Raw genomic sequence first — 25,000 nt, 5'->3', positions numbered from 1 at the left:
GATCTCCGCATTGCCTCTTGTAAAAATCTGAAAGATATTGAATACAATGGTATAAATAGCATGATTGCATGGTTGTCTTTTTAATCACTTTGCCTAAAATATGTGTTTAACTATGCGTGATTTACCGTTTCAAAGCGGTACTACTTCGAAATCAACTTAGCAATGGAAATTGAATTTATAACTATATATTGAATGAATGCAGTATCTTAGCAAATTCAGTCCCTTAGTTTCTGGACAAATAAAAATTACACGGATCTCTCCACACGGGACTGGTATCTCGGTGGAAAGAATTGTTTTAAAAGCTCAATTTTTTAAATGATTTGTTTGATTTTGTGAATTTTTTTTAGTCATTGAAATCATCGAGCCCTAAAATAAGTGTTTACATGTGCATTGTCCTCTTTAAAGTATTCACTGTGCTGGTTACAACTAAGGGGCAGAATCTGTGATAACCCCATTCGCCTAATATTGGTATGAAACTGAGGCTGAATTTCTATTCCTTGTGTTGAATATATACAATTTCTTATATTGTAAAAGACTAAAAACTTCCTATTTCATATAAATTTAATTCTAAATTCACGTATCGGGTATGACTCTAACCCGACATAAAACCGATGTGAGACTGTGAATCATATATTCAATAAATAATACAAATCTATAATCATCAAGCCAAATCCTACTCTAGCGACCTTTGAAATAGAAATTTTTGATCACATGTTCAAATACCAACTAATCAATTAGATATTTTCTCTTCCTGTACTGTTTTATACCTTAAATAATCATTAAAACCGCGATAGAATTGTTTAAACTGTATTTCAACCGGATAGCGAGGCCATCATAAAAGTCCCAGGTTTGAGAGTTTTTGACAAGATGAGGATCCTTTGAAGGATGAGCTTTCTGGACATTTTTTTAAATTTATATATATATATATATATATATATATATATATATATATATATATATATATATATTTAATCCTGTTTGATACAAATATGGTTCGAAAAGTGATCGACATGTAGTAATGGAGCGAATTATTATTTTAATATTTACCGCAATGTTTGAGAGTCTACATTAATGTTTCAGGCCTAATTGGCCATCGTCAGGACTGAGTTGGTTTGTTGACTGTTGTTTGCCAATTAGGCCTGAAACATTATTGTAGACTGTCTCAAACATTGTGGTAAATATTAAAATAATATATATATATATATATATATATATATATATATATATATATATATATATATATGTATGTATGTATTAATACCGGATAGGGAGACTTTTGGTACCCCTATTAGTTCATTTTACAGTACTTTACCAATAGGGAGACCAAAATCCGGTCCCCCTATTGATTTGACCTCTAGCACATTCACTTTTCTATTTTTAGTTTAAGGTTGTCAACCCAACCGTCAAGGATATATAATTGTAAATCATAGTATTGAAGTTATTTGTTAAACACCACAGTAAGAAGAGTTATGCCTAAATTTTCACGTTGGTCAATAAGGTGACCGCCTGAAAAAAGTACAATAGGGGTACCAGTGTTTTCATCGATATATTTCAATAGTGAGGCAATATATCTTTCCGAAATTTTCTCTAAAATTCTAGAGCATTATATGGATTTTTATAGTAATGAAAACCTAATATAAAATTGTGTGAAAGTTGATGAACTGAGGAATGAACAAGATATACGAATTATAATCTATTTTTAGAAACAGATTTATCGAATCTTGGTCCGGATTCTTATCTTGGTGACAAGAGACAAGCAAACATAGTAACTCTTTTTTTCGTGAAACGTATGTTTAGTCAATTTCGCGCATAAAGAGGCACTCGGCACTCAATCACTCTGCAAGTCGGTAGTAGGTGGTTATCAGTTATCAGCTCGGCCTTTAGTTCTTAGTCAAACGCTTCATCAAACCCATTATTGAGTAGCATGTTGATGCCTGATGCCAGTTGAAGCCATCTCGACGTCGTGAAATGGAGCATCTTCTGTCATAGCAGTAGAATCGTCAGATGCCGCATTTAAATCCTCCATTCCAGGCGTTGCTGTTGCCATATCGATCTTCGAAATGATTTGGTCTAGACGTCAAGTTGACCCGTTCTATGTCTGAAGAGATTTTAAAGTGCAATACCTAACATTATAACTTGATCTACAAAAGAGTCTTTTAAATGAACCGCTGTGTTTCTATATTTTTCAAGAACCAAGGATATCTGATAACCACTGACTACTGACTTACAAAGAGAGTGGCCGACGGACGTCCTCTCTATAGCCGCAAGTATTTTTTCGTCACTTGCTGAGTTCCAAACTAGACGTCTATGGCATCGTGGGGTAAATTGATGCTGGAGGCATCATTGAAGAGACACCGAGATAATTATAATGGTAAGTTATTGGCCATTCTTATTACATCACAGTTGATTTAAGATTTTCAATAGGGTAGACATCACACACCGATTGATGATTGTCACTTGTCAGTCAGTCATTTGGAAGTGGAGTCAGATAATTCGGGAACTTCTGTAGACTGTAGATTCACACTAGTGAGTAAGATCTGTCGTTTACTACTAATACTACTACTACTACCACTACTACTTTTAGTTTTAGCGCTATCCAACTCAACACTTCTCGTGTTTATTTTATTTTGGCAAAACTAGAATGGATTTTTGAAAAGAATATAAAATAATTTAAACTTAAACCTGTCTTTGCATCTTGCTTTATGCATACAGTATGCCATATCACAGCCATCACAAAATCATAGTTTAATGTTGAGAATATGCTATTTCTTTTGTAACTTCAGATCAGAGAGATTTGAGCTTTAAAAATCCTGAAAAATGTCTTGCTGTCAATCCAGACAACCCTTTTGATGTGATCTATGATGTTAATGGTAAGAATGTAATTTGATGAGGAAATGAATAACATTTAGGTACACATAGTTTGCTTTTTTTTTTTTTTTGAGTCATGATGTGTAATACTATTACAGTCCACTCCGGATAATTGCAACTCATTTAATCGCAACTTTCGGTAATCACAATATTTCCTAAGCAATGGAAATAATTCTATATAAAAGTCACTGGTTAATTGCAACAAACTTCGGTTTTTTAAAAAGTGGTAAATTCAAGAAATCAAACAGTATATCATGATTAAATTTCATCATGGATGAAATCGTGACAGGTTGAAGAATCGAGAGTGAGCAGGATTTAATGCTACAGTAGTGTGTCACCACTCTGTTAGAGTCGAAAGAGGGCGGGGCTCTGCAGTATGGGTTTGTGACGTCATCGGTGGCCATTAAATAGAAGAGGGGTGGGGCTGGTCATAATCTTGACAACAGGTTATAAATGACAGTTATAAAGAGAGACTGAGCGATATCCTTTGTTTTAGGATTAACAACTGTGCATTGTGACCAATGAGTTTGGTGAGAGCTTATTGTCTCTCATTAAGGCTAATCTCTTTAACTCTGACAAATGTTGAATTGTTGAGAAAAAAGATTGAAACTTCTTCCAATCTGAATAAGATATCGGCTTGCTTCATAGCTGCTTTTGGTTGACAAATCTACACGGGGCTGCCATATGGTTTTTGTTTCAATCAAATTGCTCTATATGTGGTTGACTAAGAATATTATTTACTGGTTTGAGTTGACAATAAATGTGTAAAATGTTGAAATAGTGGACAGGAAACTGAATTTCGGTTAATCCCAACATTTTCGATGATCCCAAGGTATTGCGATTATCCTAAGTGGACTGTACCTGAATCTTGAACGAAAAACTATCATATGGATATGATTATAGACAGATTGGTTTCTGGAATTATATTTCCGTCCTCCCTTGCCAACTCTGACGTTCTTGAAATTTAAAAGAAAATAGCCAGAAGGTTTCGGACTTAATTTTCTTTTTTTTCCAAAGGACAATAGTCATAAGGTAAATAATTTTTTAAAAATCCTTTTACAGCATAAGATGGCATGATTTTATGTTTAAGAGTTTAGAGAAAAACTTGCACATGATAGTCTTCAGCTTTTTTTTGTTGTTTTTATTTTCTATATAGACTCCAACTCAGAGCCTGAAAGTGATGCAGAACAAAGTTCCATATCACATGATTCATTTGTGGTAAGTATGTACATTAAAATAAAATCATAACATTTGTATAGCGTTTATCCACAGTTGGCACCATGCTCAAAATGCTTCACATCACCATATTTTGTGGTGGACAAAACACATTTGCCACAAAAGATGAGACCTGCAGTCTGTTAGGCGCAATACAATATTTCAGGACAAGGACAACACTGTTTTACACCAGTGAGATCTCCTAGTTTTTTGTTGTTAAAAATTTTTCTTTGCAGTGGACTTCGCCAACAATAACACTATTTTAAACCTTCCTCGTTATATTTTGAAGTGATATTCATTGATGAGCCATTCACATTTGAAGTCGTTTGTTTTTTATTTGACAAAATGTGAAAATGATGCGTTTCCAGGAAAAATTAAAATAGCTTCTGTTGGGATTATACTTTTGATCTCGCATTTTGTCCAAATTCTCTTGCATCGTAATGTTTATCAACTTTTTTTGTTAACTATATTGCAGTTGCAAGGTTAGGAAGTTCATATTGTTGCAATGACAACCGTTTATATGTCCAGAATCGTAGTGATATAAAAAATTGTTTTGTAGTTGTTGGTCCTGGTGTAGGATTTAAAGAGTTGGTTAAAAACGGTTTACTGAAACCCTGGTTGGTGTATCTATATTTATCCAAGCACAGTTGAACATATTAAATACTTAGACAATATGTCTGCCTTTCTCAACTCTTTTTTATTATACTTGCATTATTAACCAGCTAATTGTTTAGTTGGATTATTAAACAATGGCTCTTCATGTTTATTGTCAACATGAATAAATTGATTGATCTGTCATCTTTTCCACAAAATATACAGGGTCCCGATTTTGTTGCTGACTCCGAGTCTGATTCCTCTACGTACTCTGTGAGGTACCCAATGCTGAGTACATCATTGTCTCTGGAACCTAGTGCTCATTCCCCAACTCAGTCAGAGCCTCATCCACAACTATCACAGACTGAACCTCGTTGCCAGTCTGGGACCCAGGTTCAACCCGAATGCTATACACTTGCAAACCAACGTGTTACGTGCAATGGTGAGTCATTTTTTTGTCATTCTTCTCCTTTGATATTTGTGGGATCAATTTTAATTTACCCATTCCTTTTAAAAGAAAACTTCCACCCCCTCCATGGTGCTGCATTTGTGTTATTGCATTTTTTTCTGTTTTGGCAGTGCTGCGTCGCAAAATACGCTACCATTTACATAACAAGCACAAATCCAAATTTGATAGGGTGGACATCTTAGAATCTGAAACCCCAATGTGTGAGTGATATCAGTGAAACCAGCCATAAAAATGTTCATGTTTATTTTATTGGGGTTTTTTTTGTCTGTAATAGACTTAAATTGCTTGTATTGTAAGTGTTAAAATGGTTTTTTTGTTACAACCCATCTATATATTAAAACTGTTTCTTTGTATTTCTATGATGCTTAAGGCTTTTTTTCACAGACCAGCTGGAAACTTAACGAGAATCAGAGTAGATAACATTTTTATTAATCTTGCAACCTAAACAGTATATGATGATTGGGAGCATTTAAAGAAAAGCACATTTTCTTTTTAATTTGTCGGTACTAAAATTATACTTTGATAATGTCTGCTGTGCTACAAACCCTTTTGACTTCCAGGTTCAATATTTTTCTTTATTCTAAAATTCTTGGGTGTCCTTTCAATGACAACTGAGATCATTAAAATTCAGCTCACAACATGAGTGTGTAGATTTGATGAAAACATATGTTCGAGTTGAGAAGCAGTGTTCACGAACTTGCTGATCGTTTTTACTAGCATTTATTTTCCTAACTTACCTGTGTCAATTAACAAAGGCAAGACTCAAATATTTTCTATCTGAACAGTGTGTTTGTTATTGAAATATTTCCGGCATATACATGTCATATTTCATTCCCATAAAATATAAATCAGGATTAAGTTGTCTGGGCATCAGCATCGTTCAGGCAGTTGGGGGGAAGTCTTTAAGGAATTAATGAAGCCGATGCTCAACCGGTCTGGAGGACGTTTGATTGATGTCGGCTGTTTGTTCTGCCAGCCGGTGATGTTTTCTCACTCCCTCAATGACAAAGAAAGTCATTGTTATGACTATGAACTATAGTCTATTATTACTTTTGTTACTATATTAATTGTTACTTATTGCCGCTACTGTTATTATTATTATTATTATTATTATTATTATTATTATTATTATTATTATTATGATATTGCCTTCATTGCATTCTATTACTATTATTGATATAATTAATTTCTGATTGTTGTAAATAATTTATGTGAATTGAATTTTGTCGATTGGCCAAGGGCCTACAATAAACTTAAATGAAATGTTAGTCTTTGGATAGGACTTGGGTCTATTCTTGATTGCTTTTCCGCATGGGTCGAGTGAAGCATTTGGAGTAAATTTTGTTGCTCAACGTAAAAAACATGACGCTTACCATTCCGCTGATACTGATCCCTCCAAGGGGTGGTTGGGGAAAAACCTAAAATTCTTTTGACATTCTGTCTGATTTTTCGCTGAAACAACAAAGGACAATCTATGTATTCAGATGAGACTTCAATGTGTTACTATTCCGATTTATGTTCATATTTTGATTATAATGAAGAGGGAACCCTGAACCCAGTGAAGTGGGTGGATTGATCTATTTATTTCTATTTCAAAACAAAAATATGGCGTCTTTTCACTGGATTTGTTATGTGGCAGAGGTCTCCACAAATCTAACATACCTCTTCCAAAGGAATAGATGGTAGAAAAGTATATAACAAGAAGGAATTATGACAGTTACTTGTCCAGGCCTTAAATATTTGGAATGCTATTCCTCTCTATCGCTGTCATGTAGCTGATGTGCATACGATCTGTCTATTGATTTATTTTCATAGTTCATAGCATGATGTGCTTTATTTTCTTCTTTTTTTTCCCAGAGAAATACAAAAAGCCAAGGAGACCCTGTCCATACTGTGGACAGTTGCAAACAAAACTCTCAAGGCATTTGATGAGGAAACACAAAGATGAGACAGAAGTTACAGAGGCCATGAAACAGCCTGTAAAGGAAAGGGATAGAACAATGGAGAATCTCAAGAAAAAGGGCATTTTTTATTCAAACACTAGAAACAATTCAATAGTTATGCGTGAGAGAGCACAAGGGTCACATGAAGTTGTTATGTGTGCTGGCTGTAAGGGGTTTTACTCTGGACGAAGGGTTTATGAACACAAAAAGAAATGTAGTACTGAGCATGCTCTGTGTACTGGGGTTGTAAAATTTTATCCCGTGGCTCCCAATGCAAGTAAAGAAATAAAGGAGAATATTCTTGACAAATTTCGGAATGATGAAGTGGGAAATTTGTGTCGATCAGACAAAGCTATAGTATTGTTAGGAACAAAATTGTGGAGTAAAAGTTCAAAGAAGGAGAGAAAAGTTATAATGAGTGATTTACGCATCTTAGGAAATTTGATTTTAAAAACTAGGAAGAGAACAAATCAACCTTCTTTCTCTGGAGAGGACGTGGTGAAGCGTTGTAACTTTAATGAAATATCGCAAACCATTTCTGAAATGACTTTGAAAGAGGATGGGACATTGAAAGCAGGCTTGAAGCTTTCAATTGGATTTATATTGAAAAAGTTAATTAATTTCTTAAAAGGGGAATATATAATGCAAAACAAAATGGAAGAATCCGCAGAGATAGATTTGTTCAAAGCTGTCCTGGATTATAATTGGGATAGTATTTTTTTTACAGCCAGAGTTCAATGTGAAGCAAAGAGAACAAATTTGAGAAAACCCAAAGAGATGCCATTAGAGAATGATATAAAGAAGCTACGGCAATTTATTACTGAAGAGATGGTCCGTATTTGTGAGGATGATTATCAATTATTTGATTCACATATGTTTGTTAGGCTTCGCAATGTCATCGTAGCTAGGCTTACAATGTTTAATGCGAGGAGAGGCGGAGAACCCGCAAGGATGTTGTTAAAAGACTGGAATGATGCAGATTCAGGTGTATGGGTTGATCCCCAGCTTGTACAACATGTCACTGATCCTCTGGAAAAAGCGTTACTTGAGAAGTATAAGCTGGCCTATCAGTCTGGAAAGGGAAGCAAGATGTTGGTCCCTGTGTTGATACCCAATGACACAATTCAGCCTTTAAGGAAACTTGCACAGGAGCGTAAAGCTGTTGTATTTCAGACAACCCATTTCTTTTTCCAAATACAGGAATATCCAAAGATCATGTAAGTGGTTACATTGCCATCAAATATGTCACTTCCTTAGTAAAGGATTTAGAGAAACCCCAGTTGTTAATAGCTGATAAATTCAGGCACCGAGCTTCGACATTATTTGCCTTACTTGATGTCCCACAACACGAGAGAGATGTCTTCTATCGACATATGGGACACAGTGAATCAATCAATCAAAACATTTATCAGTGTCCACTTGCAATACGAGAAATAACAGAAGTTGGTCATTTTTTGGGTCAAATTGATAACTCAGCATCGGTCACTGGGGAAGGAAATTGTAACATTGAAACAAATGACTTTGTAGTGAATAGAGACTCAAATGCAAATTTTGGAACATCCATAGTAACAGCTGCAAATCAAGAAGAAATATTTGATGGTGAAGCAGGAGTGCCAAATCAGCTTACGTGTTCTTCAAAACAAACTGAACCCAAGAGGAATTCAAGCAAAAATCGGAGATACATGTCATGGTCAGATGAGGATACAGATAGAGTCAAGTCATATTTTAAAAACTTTGTCGAAGATGTTTCAGCACATGGTTCAAGGGGATCATTACCTAGAAAGTCTGAAATTATTCTGTTCTTAAAACACCACAGGGTATTTTCACAAAAAGGAATCCCTGAAGGTACACTAATTAGTTTGGTGAAGACAAAGATTTTTAATGAAAGAAATAAATATAGAAGGGAAAGAGCGTTTCAATCGGTGTAATGACAATCATGAATTTGATTTGTATTACATTCATTGTATTGTATAGTGTTATTGACATATTTTGGGGGTTTACAAAAACGTTTTATCTTTATATAGTACAATCTGTTCATCATTGCAATATCCTTTTTTATATTATATGAACATTCATTTGCTCAGCTTGAGAGACAAATGCTTTGTAGAACCATAGCTGTCAACCGTTCTGTTAAAAACGGATTTGTTCCGTATTTGACTTCCTGAGTCAGTAAGTGCTTATTTTTAGTTCAAAATCCGTATTTTGTAATTTTTGACTAATTTGTGGTAAAAAAGCCATGTGAGCCTAATGAATTATTATTATTGATCCATTATTATTACTATTACTACTACTACTATTGTTGTTATTATTATTATCATTATTATTGGTGTCCAGTGAGAGCATAATCTCCATTTGTGTAGCTCTTTAATTTGAATTATGCCTCTATCATAAATGATTTTCAACAATTAAAAAAGTTCCATTCGTTTATATGACGCCTGTATTTTACTCAAACCTTTCATAATGTATTGGAGATTTGCATAGGATATGGATGTTAGCCTCGATATACTTTGAATATTCTAAGACAGTATTGATACTTTCACTATTTGTTACAATATTATTTTAATTAAGAATAAAATTAAATCCACCTTTTTGATTGGAAGGTATTCAATAAGAAAATCAATTGCTTATATTGATTAAAGATGACAATGCTTATTTCCCTTTATTAATTTATGAAATATATAAATTTAATCCCTTTAAAAACATCTTCATCTGATTTTAATTTTTTTTTTCAAGCAAGCTTTTGTAACGGTTTAGGTTCAAGAAAAATAAGTATACTCCATTTTTAGGTGTGTTTATCTTGTCAAAGTAAAGAAGTAGGAATTCTCTAATATTTAGAGGTGCATTTTACTATAACTACTATTATAGTATACTACTTACAGACCATTATGTTGCATGAAAGAAAACATATATGCAATCGTCTACTTTTTATCTGAACTCACCTAATTTTTACCCCAAAACGCCCTCTCAAGTGATGTACCAGGTTGGTAGTTATGCATTTCTAACCATCTTAAGTTATTTCATTTATTTTACAATTGTGCTTCTTGTGTATTGGTCCTTATCAAAGTTGAGGCAGTTGAATTCTTTCTTTATATTGTCCGTTCTGAATTTTGATCTCATTGTGGAAAGCTCCCATAGCGGGCAGGGAGGTACACACTGTGTCTTCTATCCCCTTATATCTGTTTTCCAACATGCTTTCAGTCTTTGTCTTGGAATGAGATTACTTGTTTTTTTCCTGGCCCTCGCCGGAGTCCTAGCTGGGAGGGAAGCAGTCAAATGCATATTTATTGTTTTGGGAGATGATATTTTTTTCCTTGTAAATCATCTCTCTGTTATGTATTAGTATATTTGTTATTTTTTAATGTATAATGTAAGCATTTGAGTGTGTTCCTCTTTGTTGGATTTTGTTCTTGTGTCCGGATAAGACTTATAGGTGATCTCAAACTAAGTACATTGGTGATACGCTCTTGGAATCTACATCTGATCCCTATTTGTTCCCAGTTCCCTATGTCTTACTTTCTCTTGGATGCTTCAACTGTAATTCTAGAACTTTTTACTATCCAATTTTCTTCCTTTTTACTGGCGCTGATATAACCTAAATGTGTTGCAAGCGCCGTAAAACCCTTAAAAACAAAACAACAATCATTGTGGAAAGTGTCATTTTAACGATTCAAATGTGCTGGTACTAAACCCGATAATTGAGCAACATTTGGACTAGCCTCTGTCATCTCAAACTTGTTAGTGTTAGTAATAGTAATTAAAAAGGCTGACTTTTATATGTTGCGATTCGATGAAGGGGGGGGGGGGGGGGGGGGGGGGGGGGGCTTCGGCACACATCGTCCCTCATCCCGGGCCAAATGAGCGTTCCTTATTTTATTTTTGAAAAGTTGGCAGCTATGTAGAACTATCTGAAAGAATCAGATATGGCAGAATAAAAAGTCTTTCTACTAACCCTAACTTAATTGGCCAATGTAGCTTTATGTTCAGCATTTTCTAGATACCTAATGTAAAATTTCACTATTCTTTTTATGATAATTTTAAGAGTTGCAATCTTTAGAGGCGACTGTCAAGAAATGACACCTCTGTGCATTTAATTTCATTCTTTCTTTATCCCCTCATCCTTAATCAGAATAATAATAATTAATAATGAAAAAAAATGCAGCAACGACAGCTTAGAACGGCATAAAGTGCTTAAGAATTATTTTTTTTTGCATTAAACTTTATTCAAACGATTTTCAACACTTTTGCTTCACAGTTTATGCTTTTTAACAAATGCAATTAAGCAACTTACCAGCAACAACATATTGGTTTGTTATCATTTGAGGGTTTTATCAGTAAAACTGTTTCTATCCTTTTATGTTGCACTGTACACATAGCAAACTTCATGCTTTTATTTGGTGACCAAAGACTTATGTGATACAGTGGATGAATGTTTGTGATGGCTTTTGGAACTGAAATAAACCTGCAATATGATTTGTAGACTTCTATCGTTATGTATCATTTTTCGGTCAAATGTAAATGTAATTTTACACGAGCTTGATGTATCATAAAACCCACAATGAGCTCAACGTGCAGCTGGTAGTACATTTATATGGACACGAACAGAACAACGTTGTTACAATTCAGTAACGTACTCCAATTAACACAAGTGAGACTGTAAATGAGACTTTTACAATGACTCTGCATCGCCACAAATATAGATTCGAACCCTGGCAACTCGGGCGTCAGACGAACTGTCTACCACGAAACCAAAGCAAGCATTGTGCAAGTTAAAGTGAATGAGATGTTGATTGAAGCCGTTCATTGTGTCCATCAGATCTGCTGTCCTATCCATCCAACTCCATTCACTGGGTGGGGTTCCCGACTTCCCATAATGGGCAGGGACGTACTCGTTGCGTCTTCTATCCCCTATGTCTGTTTTCCAACTTGTTTTCTGTCTTTGTCTCGGGATGGGATTACTTGGTTTTGTCCAGGACCTGGCTGGGAGGGAAACAGTCAAATGTATAGTTCGAGTTTTGGGAGATTATATTTTTCCCTTGTAAATCATCTGTCTGTTATGCTCTTTATTGTTTTGTTTACATATTATTTATGCTTTGTAAACATTTGAGTGTATCCCTCTTTGTTGGGACCTGTGCTTGTGTCTGAATGAGACGTTTAGGTGATCTCAAACTAAGTACTTTGATAGTGGGCTCTTGGAATCTACTGTTTCCTATTTGAAACAAATCCCCTTTGCCTTACTTTTTCTTGGGTGCTCTAATTGTAGTTCCAGAACTTTTTACTATCCCATTTTCTTCCTTTTTACTGGCGCTGATATGACCTTAATGTGTTGCAAGCGCCGTAAAACCCTTAAAAACAAAACAAAACAAACCAAGTCCATTCAGTGGTATACAACAACAACAAATAAACTCCTCTGCCTGGTCCCTTCTATCTCTGATCTTAACCTGGGTCGTCAGGTTTCTAAAGGGGTCGGGGACTGCAAAAACAATGGCGCACGGAGCAACTGGGAATATTTTTTGCCGTGTTTGAGTCCCAGGTTATTTCCCTGAGCGCCCCTTCTGAGGGATGGACCTTCCCAGGAGTTAGTAAATGCGTTGCTCGGCCACTTCACTCTACGCACACTGGGACTGGGATAAGCTTCGACACTATGGCCATGAAGCTCTTAATCTTAAGGACTTACTTTATTTTAGACAATTTGGTGGTAGCTCACTTGAAAATGCACTCTTAGGTATACACATATATAAACATATACTGGGCTCCCTAAAAGGGTTTTTTAATGTGGTCTCCCTAAAAACATGTTTTTACCAAATGTCTCCTTAAAGCTACAGAAACACTTAGTAAAACATTAGGGGGACCGAGTAATTTTCTATATACCATTGTGATCATCAAGCATCAGAATTGTGTTCATAAATCATTGTAGGGAATCAAACTATACTCATTTGAACAAAGATTGAACAGTTTAATCAATTTGAACAAGACATATGCTTGGTCCTCCAATTGGTGCATTTCACAGTGGTCACCTTAATAGTGGATTGATACTTATATATATATATATATATATATATATATATATATATATATATATATACCTCCTTCCAGAGTACAGCAGTTAACAGATTAAACACCAATCAACCGATCCCATTTAGGTGTCAGATCTCATTTTTGGATTAGGTACCCAGGAGAAATTATGCACATAGATAAAAGAATCTGCGTAGTTCTTTCTTTTTTTTTTTAGTTTTGCTTTGTTTTTGTTTTTCTTTTGTTTTTGTTTTGTTTTTTTGTTTTTTGTTTTTTGTTTTTTGCTTTTTGTTTTTGTTTTTGTCTTTGTTTTTTTTTTTGTTGTTTTTTTTTGGGGGGGAGGGTGTTGTTTTTTGTTTTTGTTGTTGGTGGTGCTTGTGGTGGTGTGGGATTTTTTGGGGAGAGGTTGGTATTATGTTTTGTTTTGTTTTGTTTTTTTGGGTTTTTTTATGCTAAAGATTTATTTTGTCAAGTTCTGGGAATTCTATTATTTGATGAATATAATATCTTATTCGGTGTTACTTTAAAACTATACATTAGAAAGCATAGCAAAATTCCTTGACTATACTAAATGAAAATGAATACCTGTGTTTGACTCTAATACACACAAATACACACACACACTCACACACACATACACACACACACACAAATACTCTAACATCATAGATAAGTAAAGCCATGTTCAAATGGCTCCAGGTTGAATTTAATTGCTAAGCGTTTGTATCCGGCGAGTTCGACACCGTTTATCTGGTGTTACAATATGATCGGTAAATATTTCGTTTTCAATGGAAAGTTTCAAACAAATAGTATACTCAGTGAGCCATTCTCGTCTCATGGGTGATGAAACTGGTAATTGATGAAAACCTAAAAAAAACTAACAGTACATTGGACTATAGTTATAACTAATAGATCAATGAGCCACTCCATCCCGAATAATTCTGAAACCACGTGAGATTTTAAATTGACGAATGCAACCTGAATGCGCCCAAATCTCTTTAAAATGGGTCCCAAGCCAAGAGCAACACGTAATACGAGTAATTACGCTTGCCAGTTATTCATTTTCCATATGATGACAGCGAGAGAATGTGAGTAAAGAGCCTTTCCAAGGGCCGCACCGCTGACATGGTAGTCAAACCAGGGACCTAGATACAGGTCTAAAGTTGAATGCCAAATCAAAAGACCTCAAAGCTTCACCCAAACCATCGCTTCGACTTATATTTACGTCAGTGCCATGACCATTACACGCAATGTGCCAACAATTACGCTCCGTTTACTCCAAATGACCGGGTTAAGCTTTCAACAGTATGGGGTCTTGCAAATCACAATGTCAGATTCACTTGCCAAAATACGGGCTTGGTTTGTCTTTGACGACAAGGATTAACTCAACTGGTAACCGACACACATTTCGACTTACATTATGAAGATTGGGCAATTGGGTTACAGAAACCATTTTGGCTTGCACCGCGGCCAAACGTACAACAAAAAGCTGACGCGATTATGTTATTTTGCGTACAAAATCATACGTGATTGCAAGAGAAGAATCATGACCCCGTCGAGACTGTGCTGTTGTAATATAATAATGTATGATGCAATTCATCTGAGATATAATACTTATAACTGACTATATTGACTTATATCCTTTAAAAAATTATGAACAATTTAATATATCTACCTTATTATATCCTTAAATTTATTCGTAATTTCTCTTGACTTTACAAACTAAAGTGATAAAAAATGAGCTATGAAAGTCCTTTTCTTTAAATATTTTTGGAGTCTGATATTTAAAAAAAGCTCTCTCTCTCTCTCTCTCTCTCTCTCTCTCTCTCTCTCTCTCTCTCTCTCTCTCTCTCTCTCTCTCTCTCTCTCTCTCCACAATCAAATGAAACAGAGAATGTATGGTTCTAGCTTCACGTCCATCCAGCACTGATTGCGTATTACTTACTTACTTAATCCTCTTCGGCCTTGAGGCACATAGGGCATCCACCAGACATCTCCATTTTTTGCGATCGGCTGCTTTTGCGGTGGCTGTATTCCAGGACAGGCCTGCTTCCTTTAATTCTTTCTCCATGGTCCTTCGCCAGGTTTCTTTGGGTCTTCCCCGCTTTCTCTTCCCATCTGCTGTCCAGTACAAGGCTGTCTTGGGAAGTGACCCTTTTTCCATTCTGGCCACATGACCCAGCCAACGCCATCTTCTTCTTTTTATTTGGCTATCAATGCTAGTGCAGTCAGCTTTCTTTAATAGATCCACTGTTCTTATTTTTGTAGGCCAAAATAAATTAAAAATTCTTTTTAAACACTTGTTCTGAAAGGCTTCTAGTTTCTGTATTAAGGAGGATGTCATTTTCCAGCTTTCACTTCCATAAAGCAGTACACTTAAAATTGCTCTTGTATATTTTCAGCTTTGTCTTTCTCATTATTTGCTTTGATTGCGTATTATGTCTGGTAAAAGTTGCTTTGAGATAAACAACCCCTTTCTTTTTTTAACCCCCTATTCAAATGGTAACAAGCAATTGATATTGTTTACCGTTATAAAAGCCTAAATTAACGCATGTTCCACGGTCCTTATGCCTCTGAAGGACTATTTTTTGAATAAATAATTTATTAACTCACTTGAAATTAAGTTTCACCTGTCGATGTTAATGTTATGTGAATCGTGCGAGAAGAGTGAAGTGTCTGGCCACTGTCAAATAGTTTGACTATCCTATCGATTTCAATCGTTCATACACTCTAAAAGAGTGGCATTTTCTGGTCTTATGGTATGACACTCGTTTTCATTGGAAAAGACCCTTTACTCACATTCTCTTACCACCTTCAGATGTAAAATGAGTCCTTGTAAAGCATTTTGAGTAAATCCAGTTGATGCTGTGCTATGCATATTTTTCATCAAAAAATCCATATAATACTTCAAGAAAATAAACAAACATTAGATTCACACACCGATACTCTTCTGTCTTCAGCAGTCTGGCGGAGCTTTGTTGTTGCTGCTGCACCTCCGTGACGTATGCCGGAGTTTCATCTCCATGACTCTGTTTTTCCGACAGGCCTCCCTCTCATTCTCGCTGCCCATGAACAAACTGGAGTTTGGACTGAAGTCTACCGGTCGGGGTTTCATCACCAGGAGCATTGTATTGGCAGTGGATGGCCGGTTTTCTCTAGAAGGCACCATGGCTGTCTGTAATTTTTAAAAATTGAAAAAAGCCATAGTTATAAAAATGGATAAATATGAATCATCGTCTCACTAGGGATATTACATTAGGAGTAATTCCGATGTTAAAAAATTGGTTTTATAGTCAAAAATTAAATGTCGATGGTCTGTGGATCAAAACTCTCAAAATTGAAGTCTCAATTTTCACGATTGACGGATCAAAAAGTAGAAATTTGATCCGCCGATCGTGAAAATCGGGTCTTCAGAGGTTTGATCCACAGATCATCGATATATAGTTTGGGATCATTTTACAAGTCTTGTAAAGGGACGAAAACTAAAATCCTCATATTTCTGGGCAATTTTACTTCAAACTTCTTGGCACCTGAGTTCACCATGACAAATAACGTTATGGAACGACAGATCACAAATTTGTTCATAATGTGAAACTAAATGTTTGAACCGTTTGGTGGTCATGTGGTATGACACGCTCCTTTTGCTCGTGTTTAAAGCTTCCTGGTAACAGCGTTGTTTTTGTCGAAAATATATAGTATCAGCGACAAGCGTCACGTCTTTTAAAGTGTTGATTTTGACGAGGAACCAATGCGCTTTGAGCACATTAAGTAAATATTGGGTTATGTAAAAGCCCAGTTTTTTCTTTCGCTTTTTTAGGCTGACGTACATATTCTTCCTCTTCTTCTTCTTCTTCTTCTTCTTCTTCTTCTTCTTCTTCTTCTTCTTCTTCTTCTTCTTCTTCTTCTTCTTCCTTCTTCTTCTTCTTTTTCAATAAGGCAAATAATTGATGGGCACAGCTTCACCAATTGCCCAACGGAGTTCTTTTCTCGTTTTGAATTGTGCCATGCATCTTGCTTCAATGGTTGCTCTCCCTCTTCAGTCTGCTATGTCTTGAGAACAATTTCTCATTAACCTCTCTCTCTCTCTCTCTCTCTCTCTCTCTCTCTCTCTCTCTCTCTCTCTCTCTCTCTCTATCTCTCTATCTATCTCTATCTATCTATCTATATCTCTCTCTGCTCCACATTCCCTCATAGGCATCTTCCATGCAATGCTTGTCAATTGCTGCTATGTGTTCTAGTGGTATGACTCTCGCCTTTGGATCGGATGATCCAGGGTTCGATATCGTTGTGTCCTCGAAAATGGCTCTTTACTTACATTCCCTCACCATACTCTGGTCTTAAATTAGTTCTTGGTCGTTAAAAGTGTTATCTCTGTCATCGAAAATTGAAATATTGCCTAACAGGTGTCATGCCTGGTCCTATATGTTGTGTTGCTGTTGGCTAGGGAAACCTTGTAAAAGTTTTGAGCATGACTAGTGAAAATAGATCTATATAAATGTTTGTTTCCTTCTGGGGCTTTTTTTTTTGTTGTTGTTGTTGTTGTTTTTATTTTATTTTATTTTATTTGGGGGGGGGGGGGGGTTGTTGGGTTTGGGGTTTTTGTTTTATTTTAAGGTTTGTTTTTCTTTTTTTTTTTCTTTTTTTTTTTTTTTGTTCTTATCATGTTCTTGGTGTGACCTTCAATTTTTTGATGGTTTGCTTAAGCTGACGATCTTTTAAAGACCTAATATCTCCCAAATGCAGGACTGGACAGCGGTCTTCATAAAATAAAGTACTTCATATGATAAAGAAACTTTTATTTATTGTTTTGGTAAAGTTAAAAAATAATGGTAGTGGTGGCTGTGGTGATGATGATGATTTTAACCTGTATTGAGTTGAGCGGGAAAATGAGTAGAAGAAAGCGGTTGAGAACAGGAGGAAAGGGAGAAAGAGGAGAGGAGGAGGGGAGGTGAGAAGGCCATAAGGATGAATGTTTATATATATATATATATATATATATATATATATATATATATATATATATATATATATATTATTTATAAAACGAAACATTATATAGTTAACATTATATATATATATATATATATATATATATATATATATATATATATATATATATATTATATATATATATATATACTAGTAAAAAGCCCGCAATTTCGCGGGGAAAGAACTATTTTCATTCGATATTGCCAGAATCATTTTCTTGATTAGCTTGATTACGATTAGATGCACATTTTAATCGATGTGCTTGTGGTCGCTGCCATACTTTATTCGGCATGATTTTAGTTTATCAGTCAGTAGATATCAATGTCAATAAGTCGCAAGTCTTTACCACGCTTTACTTGGGAGTGCTTTGCACTACCTTCAATACTTCACAAATTAAAATGGCGGCTGAGAATCAAAACAATGGTCAAATTAGGAAATTTTAAACTTTCACAAATCTATCAAGGTTTGTTCTAGAGTTTTTAAAACGCTTTTATATGATGACAAATTGAATAAATAAATTCCTGACAAAAGATCAACGGTGAAAATACAAATTGAATGAATACTGGGGATGTAGGAGCTTTCGGAATGTCTCCCCTTTACTTAACTTATGTAAGGTCAAATGAAAATCTGAAGCAGACGCGAAAAATATCAAGTCCCCGAATCTGTCTACTTTTGGTTTGTTCGGTCTAGAAGCTAGACAGAACCAATTGACAGTTTGCCGAAACGTTTAACTAAATATTTCCCAGGGCAATAATTATCACATTGATGCCATAAAAACGACAGTAATATCAGCAGTAATATTAGTTGATGTTGTTAATCGGTGAAACTTGTTTAAAATTTCTGTAAATCCGAATACCGTCCTGTGATGAAGTGAATTATATCACTATGAATGCCACAATTTGCTGAAAAATGCCAATCTGACAGTTCCTAGCAAACACACCCCCTACCCCCCCCCCCCCCCCCCTTGCTCAGGAATTTCTCTACTTGATGGACACCCCCCCCCCCCCCCTTGCTCAGGAATTTCTCTACTTGATGGTTACCACCCCCCCCCCCTTTTTTTTTTCTTCCACGCGACCACATTCCAAAACACACACACACACACATGTATACACCACACACACACACACACGCGCGCACTCACACACATAAACATACACGCAATGAGAACACACTACTACATAACAAAACTGATCACCGCTTAATCAATACAACGAACTCTACTGGACAGATAGAGTTGAGAGTGTGGCCATGAGAGTGTTAGTGTCTTCGGTAAATTTTTTATGATATCTGTTTGACTTAACGAACTTTCAAACTGACTTTAAATTATAAAAGGAAATCAAGTTATTTGTTTATCTATCTGTAAAAAATACATTTCTATTTTTCAAATCTTTCAGTAGAGTTGTGCGCCGTATCAATTTTTTTATTGACTCAAATAAGCACAATGTTCTCCACAAGGCTATATTTTTTTTAAGGAAGGTTATATTTCTTTGTATTATTGCATTGTAGCTTTCCATTTTTAATTCAGAAAAGTGAGTGGAGCAGGCACTTATGTTGGTAACAACAAGATATGAAGTGAGTAGAAAAGTGCCAGAAGACAATAGAGAATAAAAAAATTTTTCGCGGCGGTGGTGGGGTTTGAACCTGCGACCTTATTGGTACGACAACTCCGCCTGGCAGGTGAGAGCGTGGCTCTACCGTGTGAGCTATCCACGAACACAAAAAATATTCGTTTCAAACCCAAAGTCATTTCTAGATCCCTCTCTCACCCACTTCTTGAGATCGCCGATTCGTTCACCACCATCGCGAAGTAATTTTGACCAGCAGTTAAGCTTAATAGCCAATATTCTCATCACAAACATATAACATAGAAACGATTGAGACATTGAGTATGCTCCGGTGTTGGGGTGAATTTTTAATTCAGAAAAGTGAGTGGAGCAGGCACTTATGTTGGTAACAACAAGATATGAAGTGAGTAGAAAAGTGCCAGAAGACAATAGAGAATAAAAAAATTTTCGCGGCGGTGGTGGGGTTTGAACCTGCGACCTTATTGGTACGACAACTCCGCCTGGCAGGTGAGAGCGTGGCTCTACCGTGTGAGCTATCCACGAAACAAAAAATATTCGTTTCAAACCCAAAGTCATTTCTAGATCCCTCTCTCACCCACTTCTTGAGATAGCCGATTCGATTCACCACCATCGCGAAGTAATTTTGACCAGCAGTTAAGCTTAATAGCCAATATTCTCATCACAAACATATAACATAGAAACGATTGAGACATTGAGTATGCTCCGGTGTTGGGGTGAATTTTTAATTCAGAAAAGTGAGTGGAGCAGGCACTTATGTTGGTAACAACAAGATATGAAGTGAGTAGAAAAGTGCCAGAAGACAATAGAGAATAAAAAATTTTTCGCGGCGGTGGTGGGGTTTGAACCTGCGACCTTATTGGTACGACAACTCCGCCTGGCAGGTGAGAGCGTGGCTCTACCGTGTGAGCTATCCCGAACACAAAAAATATTCGTTTCAAACCCAAAGTCATTTCTAGATCCCTCTCTCACCCACTTCTTGAGATCGCCGATTCGTTCACCACCATCGCGAAGTAATTTTGACCAGCAGTTAAGCTTAATAGCCAATATTCTCATCACAAACATATAACATAGAAACGATTGAGACATTGAGTATGCTCCGGTGTATGGGGTGAATTTTTAATTCAGAAAAGTGAGTGGAGCAGGCACTTATGTTGGTAACAACAAGATATGAAGTGAGTAGAAAAGTGCCAGAAGACAATAGAGAATAAAAAAATTTTCGCGGCGGTGGTGGGGTTTGAACCTGCGACCTTATTGGTACGACAACTCCGCCTGGCAGGTGAGAGCGTGGCTCTACCGTGTGAGCTATCCACGAACACAAAAAATATTCGTTTCAAACCCAAAGTCATTTCTAGATCCCTCTCTCACCCACTTCTTGAGATAGCCGATTCGTTCACCACCATCGCGAAGTAATTTTGACCAGCAGTTAAGCTTAATAGCCAATATTCTCATCACAAACATATAACATAGAAACGATTGAGACATTGAGTATGCTCCGGTGTATGGGGTGAATTTTTAATTCAGAAAAGTGAGTGGAGCAGGCACTTATGTTGGTAACAACAAGATATGAAGTGAGTAGAAAAGTGCCAGAAGACAATAGAGAATAAAAAAATTTTTCGCGGCGGTGGTGGGGTTTGAACCTGCGACCTTATTGGTACGACAACTCCGCCTGGCAGGTGAGAGCGTGGCTCTACCGTGTGAGCTATCCACGAACACAAAAAATATTCGTTTCAAACCCAAAGTCATTTCTAGATCCCTCTCTCACCCACTTCTTGAGATCGCCGATTCGTTCACCACCATCGCGAAGTAATTTTGACCAGCAGTTAAGCTTAATAGCCAATATTCTCATCACAAACATATAACATAGAAACGATTGAGACATTGAGTATGCTCCGGTGTATGGGGTGAATTTTAATTCAGAAAAGTGAGTGGAGCAGGCACTTATGTTGGTAACAACAAGATATGAAGTGAGTAGAAAAGTGCCAGAAGACAATAGAGAATAAAAAAATTTTCGCGGCGGTGGTGGGGTTTGAACCTGCGACCTTATTGGTACGACAACTCCGCCTGGCAGGTGAGAGCGTGGCTCTACCGTGTGAGCTATCCACGAACACAAAAAATATTCGTTTCAAACCCAAAGTCATTTCTAGATCCCTCTCTCACCCACTTCTTGAGATCGCCGATTCGTTCACCACCATCGCGAAGTAATTTTGACCAGCAGTTAAGCTTAATAGCCAATATTCTCATCACAAACATATAACATAGAAACGATTGAGACATTGAGTATGCTCCGGTGTATGGGGTGAATTTTTAATTCAGAAAAGTGAGTGGAGCAGGCACTTATGTTGGTAACAACAAGATATGAAGTGAGTAGAAAAGTGCCAGAAGACAATAGAGAATAAAAGATTTTTTCGCGGCGGTGGTGGGGTTTGAACCTGCGACCTTATTGGTACGACAACTCCGCCTGGCAGGCGAGAGCGTGGCTCTACCGTGTGAGCTATCCACGAACACAAAAAATATTCGTTTCAAACCCAAAGTCATTTCTAGATCCCTCTCTCACCCACTTCTTGAGATCGCCGATTCGTTCACCACCATTGCGAAGTAATTTTGACCAGCAGTTAAGCTTAATAGCCAATATTCTCATCACAAACATATAACATAGAAACGATTGAGACATTGAGTATGCTCCGGTGTATGGGTGAATTTTTAATTCACAAATGTGAGTGGAGCAGGCACTTATGTTGGTAACAACAAGATATGAAGTGAGTAGAAAAGTGCCAGAAGACAATAGAGAATAAAAAAATTTTCGCGGCGGTGGTGGGGTTTGAACCTGCGACCTTATTGGTACGACAACTCCGCCTGGCAGGTGAGAGCGTGGCTCTACCGTGTGAGCTATCCACGAACACAAAAAATATTCGTTTCAAACCCAAAGTCATTTCTAGATCCCTCTCTCAATCACTTTTCTGAATTAAAAATTCACCCCATACACCGGTTCGCAGGTTCAAACCCCACCACCGCCGCGAAAAAAAATTTTTATTCTCTATTGTCTTCTGGCACTTTTCTACTCACTTCATATCTTGTTGTTACCAACATAAGTGCCTGCTCCACTCACTTTTCTGAATTAAAAATTCACCCCATACACCGGAGCATACTCAATGTCTCAATCGTTTCTATGTTATATGTTTGTGATGAGAATATTGGCTATTAAGCTTAACTGCTGGTCAAAATTACTTCGCGATGGTGGTGAACGAATCGGCGATCTCAAGAAGTGGGTGAGAGAGGGATCTAGAAATGACTTTGGGTTTGAAACGAATATTTTTTGTGTTCGTGGATAGCTCACACGGTAGAGCCACGCTCTCACCTGCCAGGCGGAGTTGTCGTACCAATAAGGTCGCAGGTTCAAACCCCACCACCGCCGCGAAAAAAAATTTCATTCTCTATTGTCTTCTGGCACTTTTCTACTCACTTCATATCTTGTTGTTACCAACATAAGTGCCTGCTCCACTCACTTTTCTGAATTAAAAATTCACCCCATACACCGGAGCATACTCAATGTCTCAATCGTTTCTATGTTATATGTTTGTGATGAGAATATTGGCTATTAAGCTTAACTGCTGGTCAAAATTACTTAGCGATGGTGGTGAACGAATCGGCGATCTCAAGAAGTGGGTGAGAGAGGGATCTAGAAATGACTTTGGGTTTGAAACGAATATTTTTTGTGTTCGTGGATAGCTCACACGGTAGAGCCACGCTCTCACCTGCCAGGCGGAGTTGTCGTACCAATAAGGTCGCAGGTTCAAACCCCACCACCGCCGCAAAAAAATTTTTATTCTCTATTGTCTTCTGGCACTTTTCTACTCACTTCATATCTTGTTGTTACCAACATAAGTGCCTGCTCCACTCACTTTTCTGAATTAAAAATTCACCCCATACACCGGAGCATACTCAATGTCTCAATCGTTTCTATGTTATATGTTTGTGATGAGAATATTGGTTATTAAGCTTAACTGCTGGTCAAAATTACTTCGCGATGGTGGTGAACGAATCGGCGATCTCAAGAAGTGGGTGAGAGAGGGATCTAGAAATGACTTTGGGTTTGAAACGAATATTTTTTGTGTTCGTGGATAGCTCACACGGTAGAGCCACGCTCTCACCTGCCAGGCGGAGTTGTCGTACCAATAAGGTCGCAGGTTCAAACCCCACCACCGCCGCGAAAAAAATTTTTTATTCTCTATTGTCTTCTGGCACTTTTCTACTCACTTCATATCTTGTTGTTACCAACATAAGTGCCTGCTCCACTCACTTTTCTGAATTAAAAATTCACCCCATACACCGGAGCATACTCAATGTCTCAATCGTTTCTATGTTATATGTTTGTGATGAGAATATTGGCTATTAAGCTTAACTGCTGGTCAAAATTACTTCGCGATGGTGGTGAACGAATCGGCGATCTCAAGAAGTGGGTGAGAGAGGGATCTAGAAATGACTTTGGGTTTGAAACGAATATTTTTTGTGTTCGTGGATAGCTCACACGGTAGAGCCACGCTCTCACCTGCCAGGCGGAGTTGTCGTACCAATAAGGTCGCAGGTTCAAACCCCACCACCGCCGCGAAAAAAATTTTTATTCTCTATTGTCTTCTGGCACTTTTCTACTCACTTCATATCTTGTTCAGCTTTCCATTTTAAATGCCTCAGGGCCAGAATACGTTTTATACGTGACTCGAGTTATTACAAACATCCAGAATTGGGCATCGATCAATTAAAGCATGTGTAGAAATGTCACTCCCGGGACACGGGTTTGTGTGTTTGGGGGAAAAAAAAGATGTGTGACGAGAATCCTTCACTTCTGCTCCTCATTTAGTTCTTTTTATATTAAATTCTAAGTGTATTGTGTACGTATTATTATAACTATTGTAATCATTATCATTGTTATTATCATAGTTGTTATTATCATTATCATCATCGTCATTATCATCATCATCATCATCATCATCATCATCGTCATCACCATAATCATCATTATCATTATTAGTATTATTACTATTATAATTATTATTATTATTATTATTATTATTATTATTATTATTATTATTATTATTATTATTATTATTATTATCATTATTATTTTATTATTATCATCAATACAATTAGCATTAGTAGTAGTAGTAGTCGTAGTGGTAGTAGTAGTAGTAGTAGTAGTAGTAGTAGTAGTAGTAGTAGTAGTAGTAGTAGTAGTACTATTGTTTTTATCATTATTATTATTATTATTATTATCATTATTATTATTATTATTATCATTATAAGTAGTAGTAATAGTATCATTATCATTA

General features: G+C 36.6%; 2 protein-coding genes across 2 annotated transcripts in view; one reads left to right on the top strand and one right to left on the bottom strand.

Annotated features, from left to right (window-relative positions):
- LOC144969670 (uncharacterized) overlaps nt 1-25,000 on the bottom strand; it is a 35,163-nt gene that overhangs the window by 1,754 nt on the left and 8,409 nt on the right. Inside the window, exons 2-3 of the mRNA XM_078908816.1 lie at nt 16,042-16,276; nt 1-27 (exon numbers count right to left, since the gene is read on the bottom strand). The exon at nt 1-27 is cut by the window's left edge and continues 1,754 nt beyond it. The gene's annotated coding sequence lies outside the window, so the exon portion shown is untranslated. The remainder of the gene's footprint in view (nt 28-16,041; nt 16,277-25,000) is intronic.
- On the top strand, nt 4,858-8,310 carry LOC144969362 (uncharacterized). The gene is made up of 2 exons (XM_078908472.1): nt 4,858-5,119; nt 7,004-8,310. Exons 1-2 carry the CDS (start codon nt 4,858-4,860, stop codon nt 8,308-8,310), a joined length of 1,569 nt encoding a protein of 522 aa, XP_078764598.1.

Source organism: Berghia stephanieae, chromosome 3 (assembly GCF_034508935.2).
Source record: "Berghia stephanieae isolate SIO BIC M18660-M18661 chromosome 3, UCSD_Bste_1.3, whole genome shotgun sequence".
NCBI lineage: Eukaryota > Metazoa > Mollusca > Gastropoda > Nudibranchia > Aeolidiidae > Berghia > Berghia stephanieae.
Note: the sequence above shows the minus strand (reverse complement) of the source record. Positions and strands in the feature narration are given on the sequence as shown.

Coding starts and splice junctions, on each gene's coding strand:
- LOC144969362 (XM_078908472.1), top strand. CDS start 4,858: ATGAATAAATTGATTGATCTGTCATCTTTTCCACAAAATATACAGGGT. Junction 5,120..7,003: donor CCAACGTGTTACGTGCAATG/GTGAGTCATTTT, acceptor TTTTTTTCCCAG/AGAAATACAAAAAGCCAAGG.